The 16,548-nt window shown below is 33.6% G+C and overlaps 1 protein-coding gene across 1 annotated transcript; it reads right to left on the bottom strand.

Annotated features, from left to right (window-relative positions):
- Window positions 1-781: 781 nt before the first annotated feature.
- Window positions 782-10,430, bottom strand: LOC124370024. Its single transcript, XM_046828310.1, has 2 exons — window positions 10,339-10,430; window positions 782-2,109 (listed from the first exon to the last, which is right to left on the bottom strand). The coding sequence occupies exon 2, from the start codon at window positions 2,105-2,107 to the stop codon at window positions 881-883; it is 1,227 nt and encodes a 408-aa protein (XP_046684266.1). The 5' UTR covers window positions 2,108-2,109; window positions 10,339-10,430; the 3' UTR covers window positions 782-880.
- Window positions 10,431-16,548: the final 6,118 nt, after the last annotated feature.

The following is a 16,548-nucleotide window of genomic DNA, read 5'->3' on the forward strand; positions in this document are numbered from 1 at the left end:
TAATACTGATGTTATCTTAATATATAATAACTAAAATGTCAGAACTCTTAACATTTTATATTATTAATGAAATACTTTTTTTATTATTCTACTCTAAAATACTCTAAGTATGTATACACATTTTCAGTGTTGTGTCTTTATAATCTTATTAAAATAAATGTTATTTTCAATAACACACTTTCAATTAAGCAGAGAGAACTCCATTTTTTGAAATGTTTGATTTTATTGATCAGTCCTGAACCAATTTTAAAAATATTTATCTACCGTTATTGGACACACTGGATAATTAATTATGTTTTTACCATTAAACATTTTTACTTATGGTTTTAGTTGACGTTAAGCTTTTTTCTTTTTCATTTTACATATACTCCCTAGTCTGTGCGGATTACCTTATAACTAAGGCACATTAAAAAGTCTATTTTAATTTACTATTTAATCAGATTTCTTTAATGGTTACCACTTCTTTAATGCCATTGTGTTGTAATGATATCTGAAGGAAGAAAACAATTATATAACCAAACATTTGAGTGAATACAAAAGATTAGATTCCTTTATATCATTCCCGACTCGCAATCATAACTTCTCCTGAAAAATATTGAATGACGGCATTGTTCGTCTTTTGTAAGTAGAACCCGAGAAAGGCTTCCAAAGTTTACATACCGTTAGTTTTACATACTGTTAGCAATCCACTGCCTACTAACATATTATGCGATAAAAGGCAATACCAATAACCTTTTTCAACAAGTATTGGGAATCGGCTTGATGAGAAAACAAGTCAAAGAAAAATTAAAGAAGTAAATTTCCATTGCCTATAAGAGGAATTACATCTACAATCGACAGTTTTATCTAATACAAATTGTTGAGTAGCGCGATTTCTATCCTATGTGTGTGTCGTTCTTAAGCGAGTCACAACATAATCAAAGGCTCCAGCGGTGTCCAACTGCTTCAGAACTCTCGGTAAGTGTTTTTCACAATAATCTTCATCGTAATACTGATCAAAAGCGTGGGTGATCACACTGTCGTCGACTTCACCGAACATAATTGCACTCGTATCCACGTCTGTTGTATTCCTTATTAAAGGATAGGACATGGCCGCAACTAGCAGTGCTTTGGAACTTAAACGTGTTATATTCTCCAACAGCTGTTCAAACGTCAGTCTCTCTGAGCATTCATACTCTTCAAGTTTAGCGTTAATCGTATCACAATACACCCTGTATAAGTCATGCAACCTATTTTCTCGAACATCATAATTAGCACTTGTGTAGATGAAGAAAATCATATCACCGAGAAGACAAGAATATCGCACCCCTTGGAAGTCCAGAAGTTTGATGTCACATACTTTATCGGATTCATCATACTTGAACATCATATTCCCCGTCCAAGCGTCTCCTTGGGAAAGTGTGTTGAATGGTGATGAAGGTTTCAGAGCGTCAACCGCCATGTTCCAGATCGTAGTAGAGGAACTGCGAAGATCATCAGCATATTGTTTGTAGTCATCAAAAAATCTCATTTTTTCAGCCATGTAATTCAGTCCACCGATGAAAAAATTTTTGAGCCCCGCCATATACTTTTGGTTCGTGAAAAACTTGTCCGGACCAAAAGATTCCACCAGTTTGGGTTGCTTTTTGTGGACAGCCACTGAAACTGCATGGAACGTGGCTGAAGCTATCGCGTACAACCTGCAGTGGTCAAAGTCCAGGAGTTCGCGTCTGTCAGCCAGTTTATATCCCTCCTGGCATAAATCCTCCATGACTATAACATCCGGAATTTTCGAAAAATGAGTTTTTGGTGCAAATGTAATACTTGAAGATATTTCAAACGCAGCTGGTAGAAATTCGTTGTAAAACCTTGGTTCTGTTTGAACATAATCGGCCGAAGAATTTTCAAAAGGTCCTTTCACAATCAAAGATGAACAATTAGCATTCTTTTCGTCCTTCTCTTTGTACTCTGTCCTCACTCTGAAGAGTAAACTACAATAGCTGATTCCATTTGGGACTGCTGATGACACATTAAAACTTTGCACTCTTTTTTCTTCACAATCTTTTCCTTTATTTAGACAGTAACTTAAAAATTTTTCATCAAGCCATTTTGGTACATTCGGCGCCATTCCTGGAACAGACAAATATTAAAAACATCTTTTGTAAATTGTTTGGAAATATTTACTTGCATACTTTATTTTTGCTTTATGTTATAATTTTTTATTTCTGATCTAACAGCAACACTTTTTTCTTTGGGTATCAGAAAGAATCCAAACACTAACCAAATATATTTAGCAAAAAACACACTTACAAAACTTGGCTGAATAATTCCCTTAAATTTGTCACTGCAAAGCTACCAATATACTTAATTTAAACATGAAGTAGTGAGTATTGTACATAAGGTTAGTCAATGATATATTCAATATAGTCACCATGAGCTCGTCTATTAACAGTTTTACGAAGAAAACACTATTCTAATATGACAGCTGGAGCAAAAGGAGCTCATTCATTAGTTCAAATTTTGCATACTTGGTTAATAATTATATCTAAAGATGCGTGTCGTGAATCTCAAACCAGTACGGAAAGTGTATAGCCAAAACCCTTTTTATTTAGTATACTATTGAGCAACATTCTACATTAGTAGATTTTCGAGACAAATCAGTTGTCCACTCGTAACATACGGAAGACAATGTAAGAGAATCCATAACAGCTTTCGCTGAAGCTGTAGCTAAATGCATTCTTGAGATATCCGGCGATGACATGCAGACAAGCAGGCAATAGGAATTTTCCAGTTTCATGAATGATACCTAAATGTGGAAGTATTTCATTTAATTCGTTCTAAAGATATTCTATGCACAGTTAGGCTCCATTTACTCTCAACCCTTGGTGGCGTCATCATCGAGTTCCTTGCTCGAATGAAGCGTCGCACCGAATTGCAAGTCTACAGCTCAAGACATTGTGCTAGATCTTACATCGGCGACCACCTCCCTCCTTCCCACAACCTGGCTCATATTTGTATTACTTCAATACACTATTACTTTGTTACGGTTACTATTAATAAACACTCTGTAACAACCACACCTCCAAACTTTGTAACATCTATACATAGGTTTAGTATATACATACATGACCATATCCCTTTGAAAAGTTCTCCCCTAAGTAACTCTTGTGTTATCAATGATTGCACAGCAGGCCGATATAAGAAGTATTTTTCTATCAAGCCCACTCTATGTCGAACTATGACGGAACTATAAAAAGATTTATAGAAAAGTTATTCAAGCTGCAAAATCATATGATACATTAAATTCCATAAAGTCTTCCAACAACATTTCAAAAACTATTTGGGGCATTATTAACAATAAAGTCAAAGATTCGAAAGAAGTCCAAATTAAAATTGGGAATCGAATTGTGGATGATGAGATTGGGGTGGCAAATGAATTTAACAAGTTGTTTGCAAATGTAGCCTGTGAGCAGGGCCCTCGTCCGTCATCACATCAAGTAAAACCCATTCAAAGACAAAAAGTCCAGTAACCTCAATGGTCTTGACACCTGTCGTTGAGGAAGATGTGGATAGAATCATTCAGCAGCTTCCATCGAAAAAGTTCAATGATACTAATTTAATGTCAATGTGGCTCATCAAGCAGTGCTCTAAGCATATTGTGAGGCCTTTGACTGTATTAGTTAATCTGTCATTTCGCACAGGAGTTTTCCCCTCGCTCCTAAAAATCTCAAAAGTAATCCCTATTTTCAAAAAAGACGATCCCACACTCATCAATAGTTATCGGCCTGTCTCGATTTTGCCTGTAAATAAGCAAAATATTCGAAAAGCTTTTTTTATTACGAATGCTTCAGTTTCTTAACCAATACAATCAGCTCTCACATGAACAATTTGGATTCAGAAAGGGCAAATCAACGATAGACGCAATTGTGAGTCTTGTTGAGACAATTGTAGAGGGGCTAGAGAGTCGAAATCACACGTTAAGTGTGTTTCTCGATCTATCTAAAGCATTCGATTGTGTTGACCATTTTACGCTGCTTGACAAATTGGGGTCCCATGGCATCCGAGGCGTGCCTCTATTGTGGCTTAGTTCATTTTTAAGCCACAGATCTCAATTTGTCGAAATTTCAAACCGTGTTTCTAATTCAATGAAAATTATTTATGCAGTCCCTCAAGGATCAATTCTCAGCCCTATTCTGTTCCTGCTCTATGTCAATGACAGAATCATCACTACCACACGGAAGAATCGTGCAGTATGCGGATTATACGAGTCTCTGTTTTAAACAACAGAATCAGTTTTAGAACAAAACACCTTTGTTGCAGTAAACAGTTGTGTGGAACATTTTCACAGCCTCAATCTAAAAACAAATTCTTCAAAATCCAATGTTATAAATTTTTCTTTGCGCTCGACAGACTGCGAATATGGCCATCGTGTTGGACGAGGCCATATTAGAAGAGGTCTGTTCCTCGAAATTCCTTGGAATTTACCTTGATCTAGGTTTGACATGGAATTTTCATATCGATTACGTTTGCTCCAAATTAGCCTCAGACATTTACGTGCTGAGGTCTCTAGCTAAATACTGCCCTATTCAGGTTATGATGACGGCTTATAATGGCTTGATCTATCCACATCTCACCTATGGACTAGTGCTGTGGGGTGCATGTGCAAGTAACCAATTTTTAAGAGCGTTCAAGCTTCAAAAACGAGCGATACGCATCATTGCAAAATTAAAATTAAGAGAGTCGTGCAGGCCAGTTTTCAAAAGATTGAAACTGTTGACTCTGCCAAGTCTCTACATTTTAGTCATATTGGATGCTTAAATGCACCTTGACCAACGGACGGGATGTTCAATCGTACGAGACAAGAGGCAGAGAAAACTACCGAACCAGAAGACACAGGACGGTAGTTCATGAACGTTGCGCTCACAGGCAGGAGTTCATCTCATCAACAGCTTGCCAGATGAAATTAAAAATTCACCTACGCATAAAACATTTAAAACTCGTTTGAAACTTTTTATAGCGTGAACGAGTTTATGGCATATAACTGGGAGACCGCACAATCAGAAGACTTGCTCTCGAATTGAGGTGGGTAAAAAATTGGCGATGAATGGAGCAGAGCGAGTGTCAAAATGTGTGGCAATGTATGTATGAATGAGAGTTCGATGTAGCATGTGTGTCAAAATTATTAGATACTTGACGTTTGTTATACAATTATTGTACTATTTGTCTACGCAATAAATACTTGACTATTGACTACGTTATTAAGAATTAAAATGTAAAAATATTACTTAAGCTTATGGTTGTGCTGTAATTTTACAATGTTTACTCGTCTAAAAAGGGATATAAAGCCAAAAAGGGATTTTTAAGACCAGTGGAGCGTAGCCCGGAGGAATTTTCGAAACAGAAATAAGCATATATAATTAATTAATTGATATTTATTAAGGGACATCATTTACATGAATAGTAACAATCAATTTCAAAGGTTCAGAGCTATAATTTGGTAAATTCTCTCCACATCAGGATGACACTATACTTTCATGCAACCTTCACCTATTTGGCAATCTCCTAAATGGGTGATTTTTTAGTCGAATTTTTCATTTTCACTCGGTAACATTGTAAATGCTTGTGACGCTTAAATGCATTTCAAACGAGTTTTCAGCCCCGGGGATTTTGCGACATTCTGTATCCAATTGTGCAGCTTGTTGATGAAGTGAAGACCTGCCTGTTCAGATGTTCATAAACTGCCGTGTCTACCAGTTCGGTAGTTTCTCTTACATCTGGTCTCGTACGAATAAATGTCTTAGCCAGTTGTCATGTCAGAGTTAGACATACAGAACAAAGTTTCAATTCTCTCTATTATAAGATTTATTCTTTCTCTCTTTTAAGCTTTACTCTGCCCATCCTCATGGGCCACTGGCCTGTGCAATAATCTTATCAAACAGAATGAGGGTAAGAGTTGATACAGTACAAAGACTTATTGATAAAGGGTACTACGGTTACTACCAGGATTTGCACCTGCAGTATTTCTAACTCAGATCAATATTCAGACGTCTTGGACCTCTCATCCATCAATCGGCAGTCCCAATGTTTGTACTATCTGCATACAAATACTGATAATCTTTGTCACCATAAACGTGTTTAATCCAATTAAGCGTTTTTTGCAAAATAAGCTTAACTTTCCCGATGAATAATTCCTGTTTTCTACGAAATCTAAGTTTTATTTTTACTTTCATGTCAATAATTTGAAATTAATATGTTTTTAATCAGATGCACAGGAACCTTTTTTAAATTACTTTGAAAACATGTAGCATTATTTTGGGAAACTTTTGAACTATTCTGGTAGTGACTGTGAATCAGTCGTCAAGATTGTGAAAGGTATAACCATCACTGATGGAGTAACAGAAGCTTCACTTAATCAATTCCTGAAACATGTAACGGATGTGCCTAAGAAATAATTCCGCGCAATATATGCGTCCTTTATATTTTTGTTTTCTCCATCACCAGTATAACCGGTTATGGTGAAGATCGAGCTGTAACAGTGGTTTTAATTGAAACAGGTTGATTTCACCACGATAGCAATAACTGTGCGACATTTCTGATGTGCACCGTAAACCCAATATGGATTGTAAAGTGATGACGAACTTTATTTCACGAACACTAAGCTGGTAAGTGGAGACCTTTTAATTATGTTATTCTCATGAAATAGGCAACAATTGGAGATAAATAGTCATAGAGGCAGTGGTACACTATGTTAGACCAGTGGCATTCATCATCTCATCATGCATAATCACTTCACATGGAACCCGGCCGTTTTTAAGCGTTATTTCTAACTCTTTAGGCTTTATTTCACTGAGTAACATACAACATATCCTACTGTTGTAACAAAGGTTTTATTACCTCGTTTTAAAATGGAAGAAACTATCGAAGAGAATTTTATCACTGCTGGAGTTTAACATTCTATTCCATAGCTATTATCAGTGTTGCTCTGGGATACATTTCTAACCTATGTATGTGTTAGATATAATTTTATCAAATGAAAAAGCCTATCTTTGAAGAAAAACATATAATAAATAATTAGGATTACTTTAAGGTTACTTTTTGAAATCATTAGTATTTCTGGTGATCAAGGAAACCCAGTTCGTAGATTAGTTCGTAGAAATAATCTCTAATTGAATAAATTTAGATAATAATGCCAGAAATAGAACAAGTTTAAGTAACGATTTTATCAAACACGTGACAACCTAATACTTATACTTATATAAGTTTTAATTCCACAGTGACACTGAAACACGAAGAAAGAAAAAAATAAAGTACCTATAACAAACACACCTTATGTTAGGTTTTATGTTAAAATTACAAACATGCTACATAGATAAATCACATTTTTATAGTAAGCTAGACGCAATGTTATATACTGCAAAGGGTGATTATATATCAAGAATGTTTCTGAACTGTTTAATGGTGGTACGTGCTGTGGTCTTTGTCAACATCGCAGATAATACTTGAAGGTGTTGGCCATCAACAAAGCCCTATTACGAAAATTGTTTGTCTAATTTAATAAATATATCTTGTATTCAATTTGCAATACATTATGGTCAGCTGGATATAATAATAGGTCTACTATTAATACTAATTTAAAGTGCAGTCATAGTAGATATAAATTTCACTTAATAAATGTAATTTCTACTCATTCTGTCATTATAATTATGCACATTGTGCTGACTGTCAGTCAGTATAAACAATGTACAGCCTATACTCAAACATTTTCATGAACGAAACATGAAATAACATATCATAGATAGATAGAGTAAGTAGTTGGTTCTCCTCTACCTAAGCAAAGAAACCGAAAATCTTAAGCAAATTCGAGCTTAAAAGAAGCTGGAGGTGGATAAAATTTAGAAGGGGATCTAACTCTTTTTTTATATTTATTAATCTCAACAGTGTTTCCATTGAATTTTCCATTTCATACCGTTATCTTGCTTATACTTACAGTATGCAAGACCCATCATGTAATGTTTCAAGCACATTGACAAATAGGCACAGGCCACAGGTAAATATAAGATATTGATTGCCCTTGGCATTTTCCCTTATCGTTTACGACGACACCGAATTAACTCAAAATATTTATAAGATTACTACACATACATACTAGCGTATCTAATGGGTAACAATGGTCATAAACACGAAGATAAGATTATCATAACATTGCTGCTCACCAAAATAGTTTTTTGTCAATTCAGCAACAGGTTGCTAAATCTTTGTTTCACTTAGTGAGTGGAATTTTACGCAGATTGTGATTATAAATAACGAAAACAGATCAAATTTTTGAAACAAAACACTTATACACATAGTCACTACGTTTTTGAATATTAATTTTATAAGTTATTACAACAAGCTTCAAATTAAATTACTTTGCACACGTCTAACGATTTGACCCAATCAGTTAGCCTTCTTTGAGGTTTTCGTATAGAAATATCTACTGAGGCCACTTTACAAAAAATTATAACGAAAGTCTCAACTACTTCATAGAATTCTTTTCCAGATATTAAAATACTCTTAGATACGAATAAAACAATTTATAAATTATTTCTAAAATTACATCTTGAAGAAAAATAAACTCGGGGAACTATATTTTTTAAGACCATTATAATTTTACTCTTTGTTTGTAATTCCCACCTTGTTTTATATAAATACACAGGAAATCTGCTGTTTAGTTCAGGAAACGAAATCAAAATATCAGGAGAAATGTTTTAAAGTTCATTTGACCTTCATTTGTTATTAATCTTTTATAAAGGGGTGCAATATCTAAAATATCCTCATAGTTCCCCTGGTGCTTATCTCGTTAGATAAATCTAAATCTCCATTTTCAGGAGTTTATTATGTTTTGGTTTTGGATATTTTAATCGCACACTATAACATTTTCCCGTTAAATTTTCTGTAAGATTAATCATCACTTATTGATCCTTATCCTCCATTTAAAACATACCACACTCAACGGTCGGTTGTAATTACACTCAACGACCGACGACCTGAGAAAATTAAAAATCGGACTGGAAAAAACGACATGCACGGGTCTGAGTAGCCTACATGAAACTAGCAAAACCTGTAAGCTCTAAACATTTAACATCCATTTTAACCACAAATCCTCTGCTAGTTTTAGATATCCTAATTTGAACTGAACTGTCATAAGGCATCTGTAATTTAAGTTTTTAAAAGGTTGAAGATTTATTCCTTTGAAAAATTAAAGTCCTACACCCTACACCCTAGCTGCTGCTATTGTTTTATTCTCGAGGCAGATAATAGGTTTTATAACATAAATAGATAAGAAAATTAAATATAAGGGCAAAGTATACAGAGACATTTGTTGAAGTAAAGTTACGTACCGAGCTGAACCAGGCTGGCCAAAAAACATGAACTAAACTGTTGACCTCAACTTGTTATCATCCGAGTTGACTGATTAGTAGCAGACTGTGATAACACTAAGTGCAAATAATACGTTCAGTATTAATAGTAGGTTTTCAGCTAGGATATTATACAAATTGTGTTTTACAACTCATTATTAACATTTAGGACATTGCTCTTTAGGCAAAGCAAACAACATACTCCAAAAATAAATTTGGTCAAAAATAAATATTTTGTTTTTATTAAGCATTGGAGCTATATTGCATATTTAAATTTCATTTGGAAAAGAACACCATGTTACAGCTCTGTCTTTTACAAAGCTAAATTACGTTAATTGACCACGAGCTCACTACATAGAGGATCATACAATATGAAATTGAACAATCATGTTTCCCGCCGATGCAACCAGCTCGGAAGCGATAGATTATCTTTTTAGGTTATCCAATTTAATTTTTACTTATTGCCAACATTAAAACATTACATGAAACGATAATATCCTATATAAGTTCTTCACTAAGAAAGACTACAATAATACAAATGTTTACGATTATTTAGGTATATTATAAACAGCATATGGTGAATCCGTAATTAAGTAGGATATAGTACAAAATATTATCTGACATCAAAAATAAATTACTAGCCTAACATGCTGTTAGAATTAAAAAAGACTTGTTATTGAACTAGTTTATGACATTTGTTTTTATTTTTTACATAAGTTAGCCATTTTGAAAGCACTAAAGATAACATTTAGCGCGTGTTTCATACATTCTGTTATTAATAAATTAGCATGCACACGTTTAACGTATACACATTACTATAACTCTTTACTTATATAATTTATATACGCTAATAAAGATCAAAAATGTTAACCACGACTTTTCGTTAAAATATTCAGAACAATCATAATTTATACTCGAGTTGGTTAAAGACGTTCAATGGCAACTAATTTATTTAACTCACCGAAAAGAGACTGAACAGCGATAAATCGGTTGATTTGAGTCTCTTGCCACGAGGTGGAACTATAGTAACAACTCAGTCCACGTGAAGTTGAAGTGATATTACACAACTACAGGCTTGGTGTCAGGGAGGAGGAGGGGATAATGAGCTAGGTCGTTTGTGAGTCACTAAGAGGATGAAGTGAAACTACCTTGAAATTTAATTTTTGAAGGAAGACTCAAGGTTAGTGTCAGACTTTTTACTCTTTAACGCCGTTACTTTTGTTGCAGAATTATGGGATATGTTTAATTAATTTTAAATAAGCAAACATTATATTTCGCTTTTTACAAATTATATTCTTTTACAATAAACAAAAAATGAAATGCAAAATATGTTGAAACATAAAGGTTTCTGGTTGCGTATTAATCACATTTTAAAAATTGCTCATCTTCCATTATTTTATTACTAAAAGTAATTGTGCATTTATTATGAAATGTGTGTCATGTCTGACCAAGGACAATTCACACCAAGACGTTTGTGTTAGGCGGTATTAATAAAATAAAAACTGTCGGTATTAAGTCAGAACTAGACTTTTGATACAAATCGTTTTTTGTTCTCAGATAACCAGAAATTACGTTCTAACGCTTGCTTCTATAATCCTGACGGTACTAGTAGAACTGCTATTTATACTCCACTAGATTTAGAACTAAGTTCATAGAGGAATAATAGACCCCCTTCTTCAACGTATATTTAGTGGAGATTTCAGTATTAGATTTATAAATCGTGGATATTTCCTTTCAATAAATATATATTTCATGTATATTTATGGAAACTCTAATGAATTTACAGAAAATATCTAATAGATATAAAAGGACGTATACATATGCATTGAATGGGTTTCTGGCGGATATTCTAAATATTCATACAGGATTCAGTGGATATACATTGTACATACACTGGTGGACATTTCAAATACCCATGAATGATCTAATTTATATACAGTGTACATTGGTGGATTTATCAAATGTACATAGAATTTCCACAGAAAATCCACTGGATATACGGGTGGATATACAATGGGTATACAGAATTGGGACATGTGGATGTCCCTTGTATATCCTGTGGATACCACTATATGACGATATGTATCGTGAATATCCATGGTGGACATACAACGGATAGGTTTTTGATTTATGGGAAGGAACTCAAACCATCATTCAATGACGTCATCTGTTGTATATTTCAATAAACGCTGATACGAATATATGGAATGGGCTAGAGTTATTTTTATCTGTTCTTGAAGTGACTAATTTTTTCTTCTATTAATTGATTTTCCTTCATGAGATTAGATCTGGACGGTGTTGTAGGTAGTGAAGGTGTAGGTGTCGTCGGCGGTGAGGATTTTGGTATTCAGTGAGGCTGTAGAGCAGTGTGAAGGAGTGGTGTCGGGACAGACCCCGGCTAGAAGACGGCAGCTGGTGTGATTGAGTTGGGCGGCAGAACAGTCTGGAGGTGCGAGGTCGGGGAAGGCGCAGGTGTCGACGCAGAAGCCGGTTAGAAGGAGGTGTAGTTGCTATAGTTATTGCAGTAGTGGATTTATGCTTGTGGTTGTGTTCTCCTTTAAAATTACTGAGATACTGCTGCCTGTTCTGACCACACTGTTGTAATCTTCTGCCCAACATCGCCAACTACATCTTTTTTGGCGAGAGTTCTATATTCTCTAAAATGTGTGTAATTGAATATTATACAATATTGATTTCCAACATTTTTTTATTAATTCAAAAGTCAAAAGGTATTTTGCTGGTATGTATAATAATAAATAACAGATTTAACCAAATTAATGAGGACTGTAAATTTATTTCATGCCGATTCCATATCAGTCTTTAAATGTATAGGTAGTAAAGTTAGACTACTTTGTCTACTTTATATCTAATTAGCTTCGCACGCTTTTCATAAGCTCTTTCCGTGTTACAGGGTGACCAGCATGACATGTCCTTCTTTTTAATGTTTATCCTCCTGTCCTCCAGGCTTTTGAACATTATGTAAAATGTCCGGCTTTTTGGGGACATCTTAAATTTTCGAAAAATTGTAACATCAAATTACAAAAATCCCAAAAATAAACCATGAAAAGTTATTGCAGTGCACACATAATGCCATGGCATGTTAGATTCAGTTGTCTGTTGAGTGTTGTCTGTAGTGTCACTGTTGTTTCTATCCGCTCAGATGCACTTGCGCTACTATCTCTCAATTTTCTATTTATGTATTATGAATGATGGGTTAGTTCTGATATAATACGTTACATATTTTTCTGTTATAGTGATCATGTATGATATATGTCAGTCAGTACAGCTTGCTAATAATGTAATGAATCAAGGCAATGAATTAATTCCAATTATTTAAAAAAATGGTTTTCGCGATTACGTTTTCGCAAAGTTTACAACATTATTTAATACTGCCCTTGTTTTTCCTTTAACGTCCTCCTTTTTACCCCCAAAAGTCCTCCTTTTAGGAATTTCCGTTTGGTCACCCTGCCTGTGTGTGAGCACTTCTGGTTCAAGTTAATTATATTTCCAACGCCGATGTAGACTTTGCCTTGTTTATAGCCATTGTACATGTACATGCACTTTATTATAAAGTGGTCTAACACTCAAGCTTTAAGTTCAACCAGAAATGTATTTTAAAGACATAATTATATATACATCATAACTTAGCGCCTTCATATAGATTTTGGCTATTTAATACACGTAACTGTCTCGTAATTGCAGTTTATAATGTGCAGACGCTTTAAAAAATGTTATTTTTTGCAGCGCCGCCTGGTGGCGAGTTACATCAATGGGCATAGAATATAAACCTTCAAATACGGCAGCTATGATGGGAAGGGCTGATTCGATGTGAATGTTGAATTTAGCTCCAGTTCACTTTCCTCTTACGTGCAACATCTGGAATCTGGTGGTGTTGCTGACGTGACTCATGAATCTGGAGTCATGTTCGTATGAAGGGATCGAATAATAGTTGTTGGCGAAGAACGAAGACGCTCAAAACGAACCCCCGCATCTTGTCGACAACAAAGACATCCAGACTACAAAAAGTAGTTCAATCTAGGTGAAGAGGTATTCTCCTGAAGCTAAATGGACTCAGGGATTACGAAATTTGAACCAACAAATGGTACAAATTGTATTTTGTCATTTAGTTCATCAAGTAAAGATGTTTGATAACCCTCCCGACAAGGGCCTTAGGTAAATAAAGTAAAACCCTCGTTATGAAATAATTGTAAAAATCCATTAATTAACTTACAGACTATGGATTAAGGAATTTGTAAAGAAACAAAATCAGTTCCATTAAATTTGGATCTAACATTAATGATAAGTGAAGATTAGCACTTCGAAAAAGAATTTATTACATTTTCTTCCTCAACACTCTCAATAAATTTTTGAAACAATTGTCACAAAAGTTTGTATACATATTCACATTACCTTTAGATGCTCAATAAGAAAGTGTTCCTTATGTTCTCTGACTAATGCCCCACAAAATTAATAATGCTATGGTAAAAACTGTTTCAATGTAAGATATTAATGAGTTAAATATTTGGGGATAACAATAACCTTTCAGGTGTAGTCTACGCTCGTTTATTACGGGAATAATACAGTTATTATTAGGATAGGCTCGAAATTTCTATTAAGTTTATGTGTTGAAATATTTACTGTTTTACTGCATTACTGGTTTGGTTACGCTGTATCGCCAGACACAGATACTATACAAGATTATTCGTCTTCATATCGTTGTCAAATTAAATTGAATTGTTGTTTCATTATTCCCTAAATCCACAATAGGACAAACAATAATAGTTTAAAGTAGAACATCAACTAGAACTATAATATAGAATTACTTTACAGTATATTTACAACAATATATCAAGTTATAATTCCAGTATGAAAATGATGTATACAATAGGCTTATTGTTAAAGGTAATTATTAACTTAAACTAGACATTTAAATAAAAGTACAACAACCTAAATATATAAAATACAAGTGGAAAGTGTGGTCGAGTGGCTAAACTCATATACACCTCACATATAAAGTGATCAGGAATACGGTTTTCTCAAGTTATTAGAGCAATTTTGAAATGAGCAAAATTATATATTTATACAAAACCAAGGTGTGTACAACATATTTTCATACCGAACATTTACATACATATTTATCAGTGAACACACTTTTAAAATTGAATATTTTAACATGTTTATACTAACTAAACAAAAATCAAATTTTCTTATGTGAAAATAACCATGATTTGAGCCCTGTAATAAAGTTTTATAAACAACCAGGTGTAACACTGAGTGTTAAAATTGTTATAAGATTGAAAGAAACAAAGAATAAAAACATCTTCTATGAGCTTCAATATTTGCTTTTAGAAATACAACCCGATTACTTTGCTACTTTAATGTTGCATTTCCCTCTTGTCTGTTTTCCTTTAAAAAAAATTCTCAAAACACTAAACACAAACAAATACCATAACGTCTAAACGTTTAAATCATAGAAAAGTGTGTTCCGTTTCTCCACAGCCTGCCATTATTTAGATTGTTTTCTTTTTAGCAATAAATACAGAATTTATTTGTTTGAGTTTTATAAATACGTTAGATACACACCACCCCAACAGCTTTTTCCATACTATAACTTACTTAAATTTTAAATTTTATAATAATATAAACATTTAAATAATAAATTTAATTAAAACATACATACTCCGTACATGTACGACAAATTCATGGAAAAAAGAAACAAAACACGTGGTGGGCCTACTAAGCAGGTCGCGAGTACGTCTCCATGCTTGACAGACACAGTAGTACTCGTATTATATTTAAAAATTATACGTGGTTGTTTTTTATAACAAACTTAAAAGTTAATAGAGAATGTGTATTCTAATTTTATCTAGCCATTAGCAATCTCAAGAGATTTTCATAAGATCTGCATGATATTATAAAATTGTCAGCCAGCACTAAGATACTGAACATGATGGAATTGTACACCATCGAACACAGAACAACAATAGAATGCACATGACTATTTAGCCTGCATTATCGGAGATATCGCCACCACTACCATCTTTGTTTAGGTAACAAGCTGTAAGTTACTTTTTAAACGAAAACAATTCTTGTGAACACTTTTTAATTACACTTATATTTAATATCATTAGGATAGAGTTAAAACCTTAAAACTGTTCATAATAACAGTAACTGATTATTGTATGCTAAGTTGTTAAAACCTACAACACTTATATTAAATACACATTAATACAGTTAAAACTGTTAAATTCAGTAGGGATCATGGCATGAAGTAGTTTGTCCGCTGCTTTTCTTCTGGTCAGGTACGTGTCGTCAGCAAGAATGTTGTAAATAGTAAATTTTGGTTTTGATTAAAAGCCTTTTTTTCTCACATGTCTAGCTTTCCCAAAACTCACAGGAGATGAGAGTGATAGGACCGTCTGAGATGCTTGTGTACTCGTATGTCGAGCGCCTTCGGTCATCGCAGTATCGACAAAATGTACTTCGTATTTTCTGTTTCTTGATTACTTCATATAATAGTCTATAATGAAAAAAGAAGTAATGGGAAAGTGTGATGAAACTACGCATTAATGTGAATCAACTTATTAAAAACAACTTTATTATTCATTGGTTAAATATATGTACCAGCAAATATAATGTTTAGTTAATGATATTTTATTTTTTAACAGCTGCTAACAAACAATAAAACATATACAATACACAATACAATGCAATATTCACAATAAACAGTACAATACACAATAATGATAATACAATAAAAAACAATAAAAATATAATAATAAGTAAGTATAATAATAATAGTAAGTATTGTATATTACTATTATTGTATAATAATAATAATAATATACAATGTTTTGTATTGGTGCTGTTGTTGCTGCTGTATTTTGTTGTTTTTTGTTTGTTAACAGCTTTGGTAATAAACATGTTTTATTTATTGATATAATGTGTGCTGCACTAGAAATTTTACAAAGGTATATTTCTGGATTTTGTAACATGTTTGTGACGACTGTTATTTTACGTAATTTACATTGCCGACAAACAGATACCACTACTATACAGAATATGCATTGTGCCATTGTCGGTATAGTTGAAAATTCTAAAAACATTCACCAGATATCGCAGTACATCAGTGAGTGGACTATTTCTCAGTAATATCCTATACAAAATATGA

Source organism: Homalodisca vitripennis, chromosome 1, assembly GCF_021130785.1.
Source record: "Homalodisca vitripennis isolate AUS2020 chromosome 1, UT_GWSS_2.1, whole genome shotgun sequence".
Taxonomy (NCBI): domain Eukaryota; kingdom Metazoa; phylum Arthropoda; class Insecta; order Hemiptera; family Cicadellidae; genus Homalodisca; species Homalodisca vitripennis.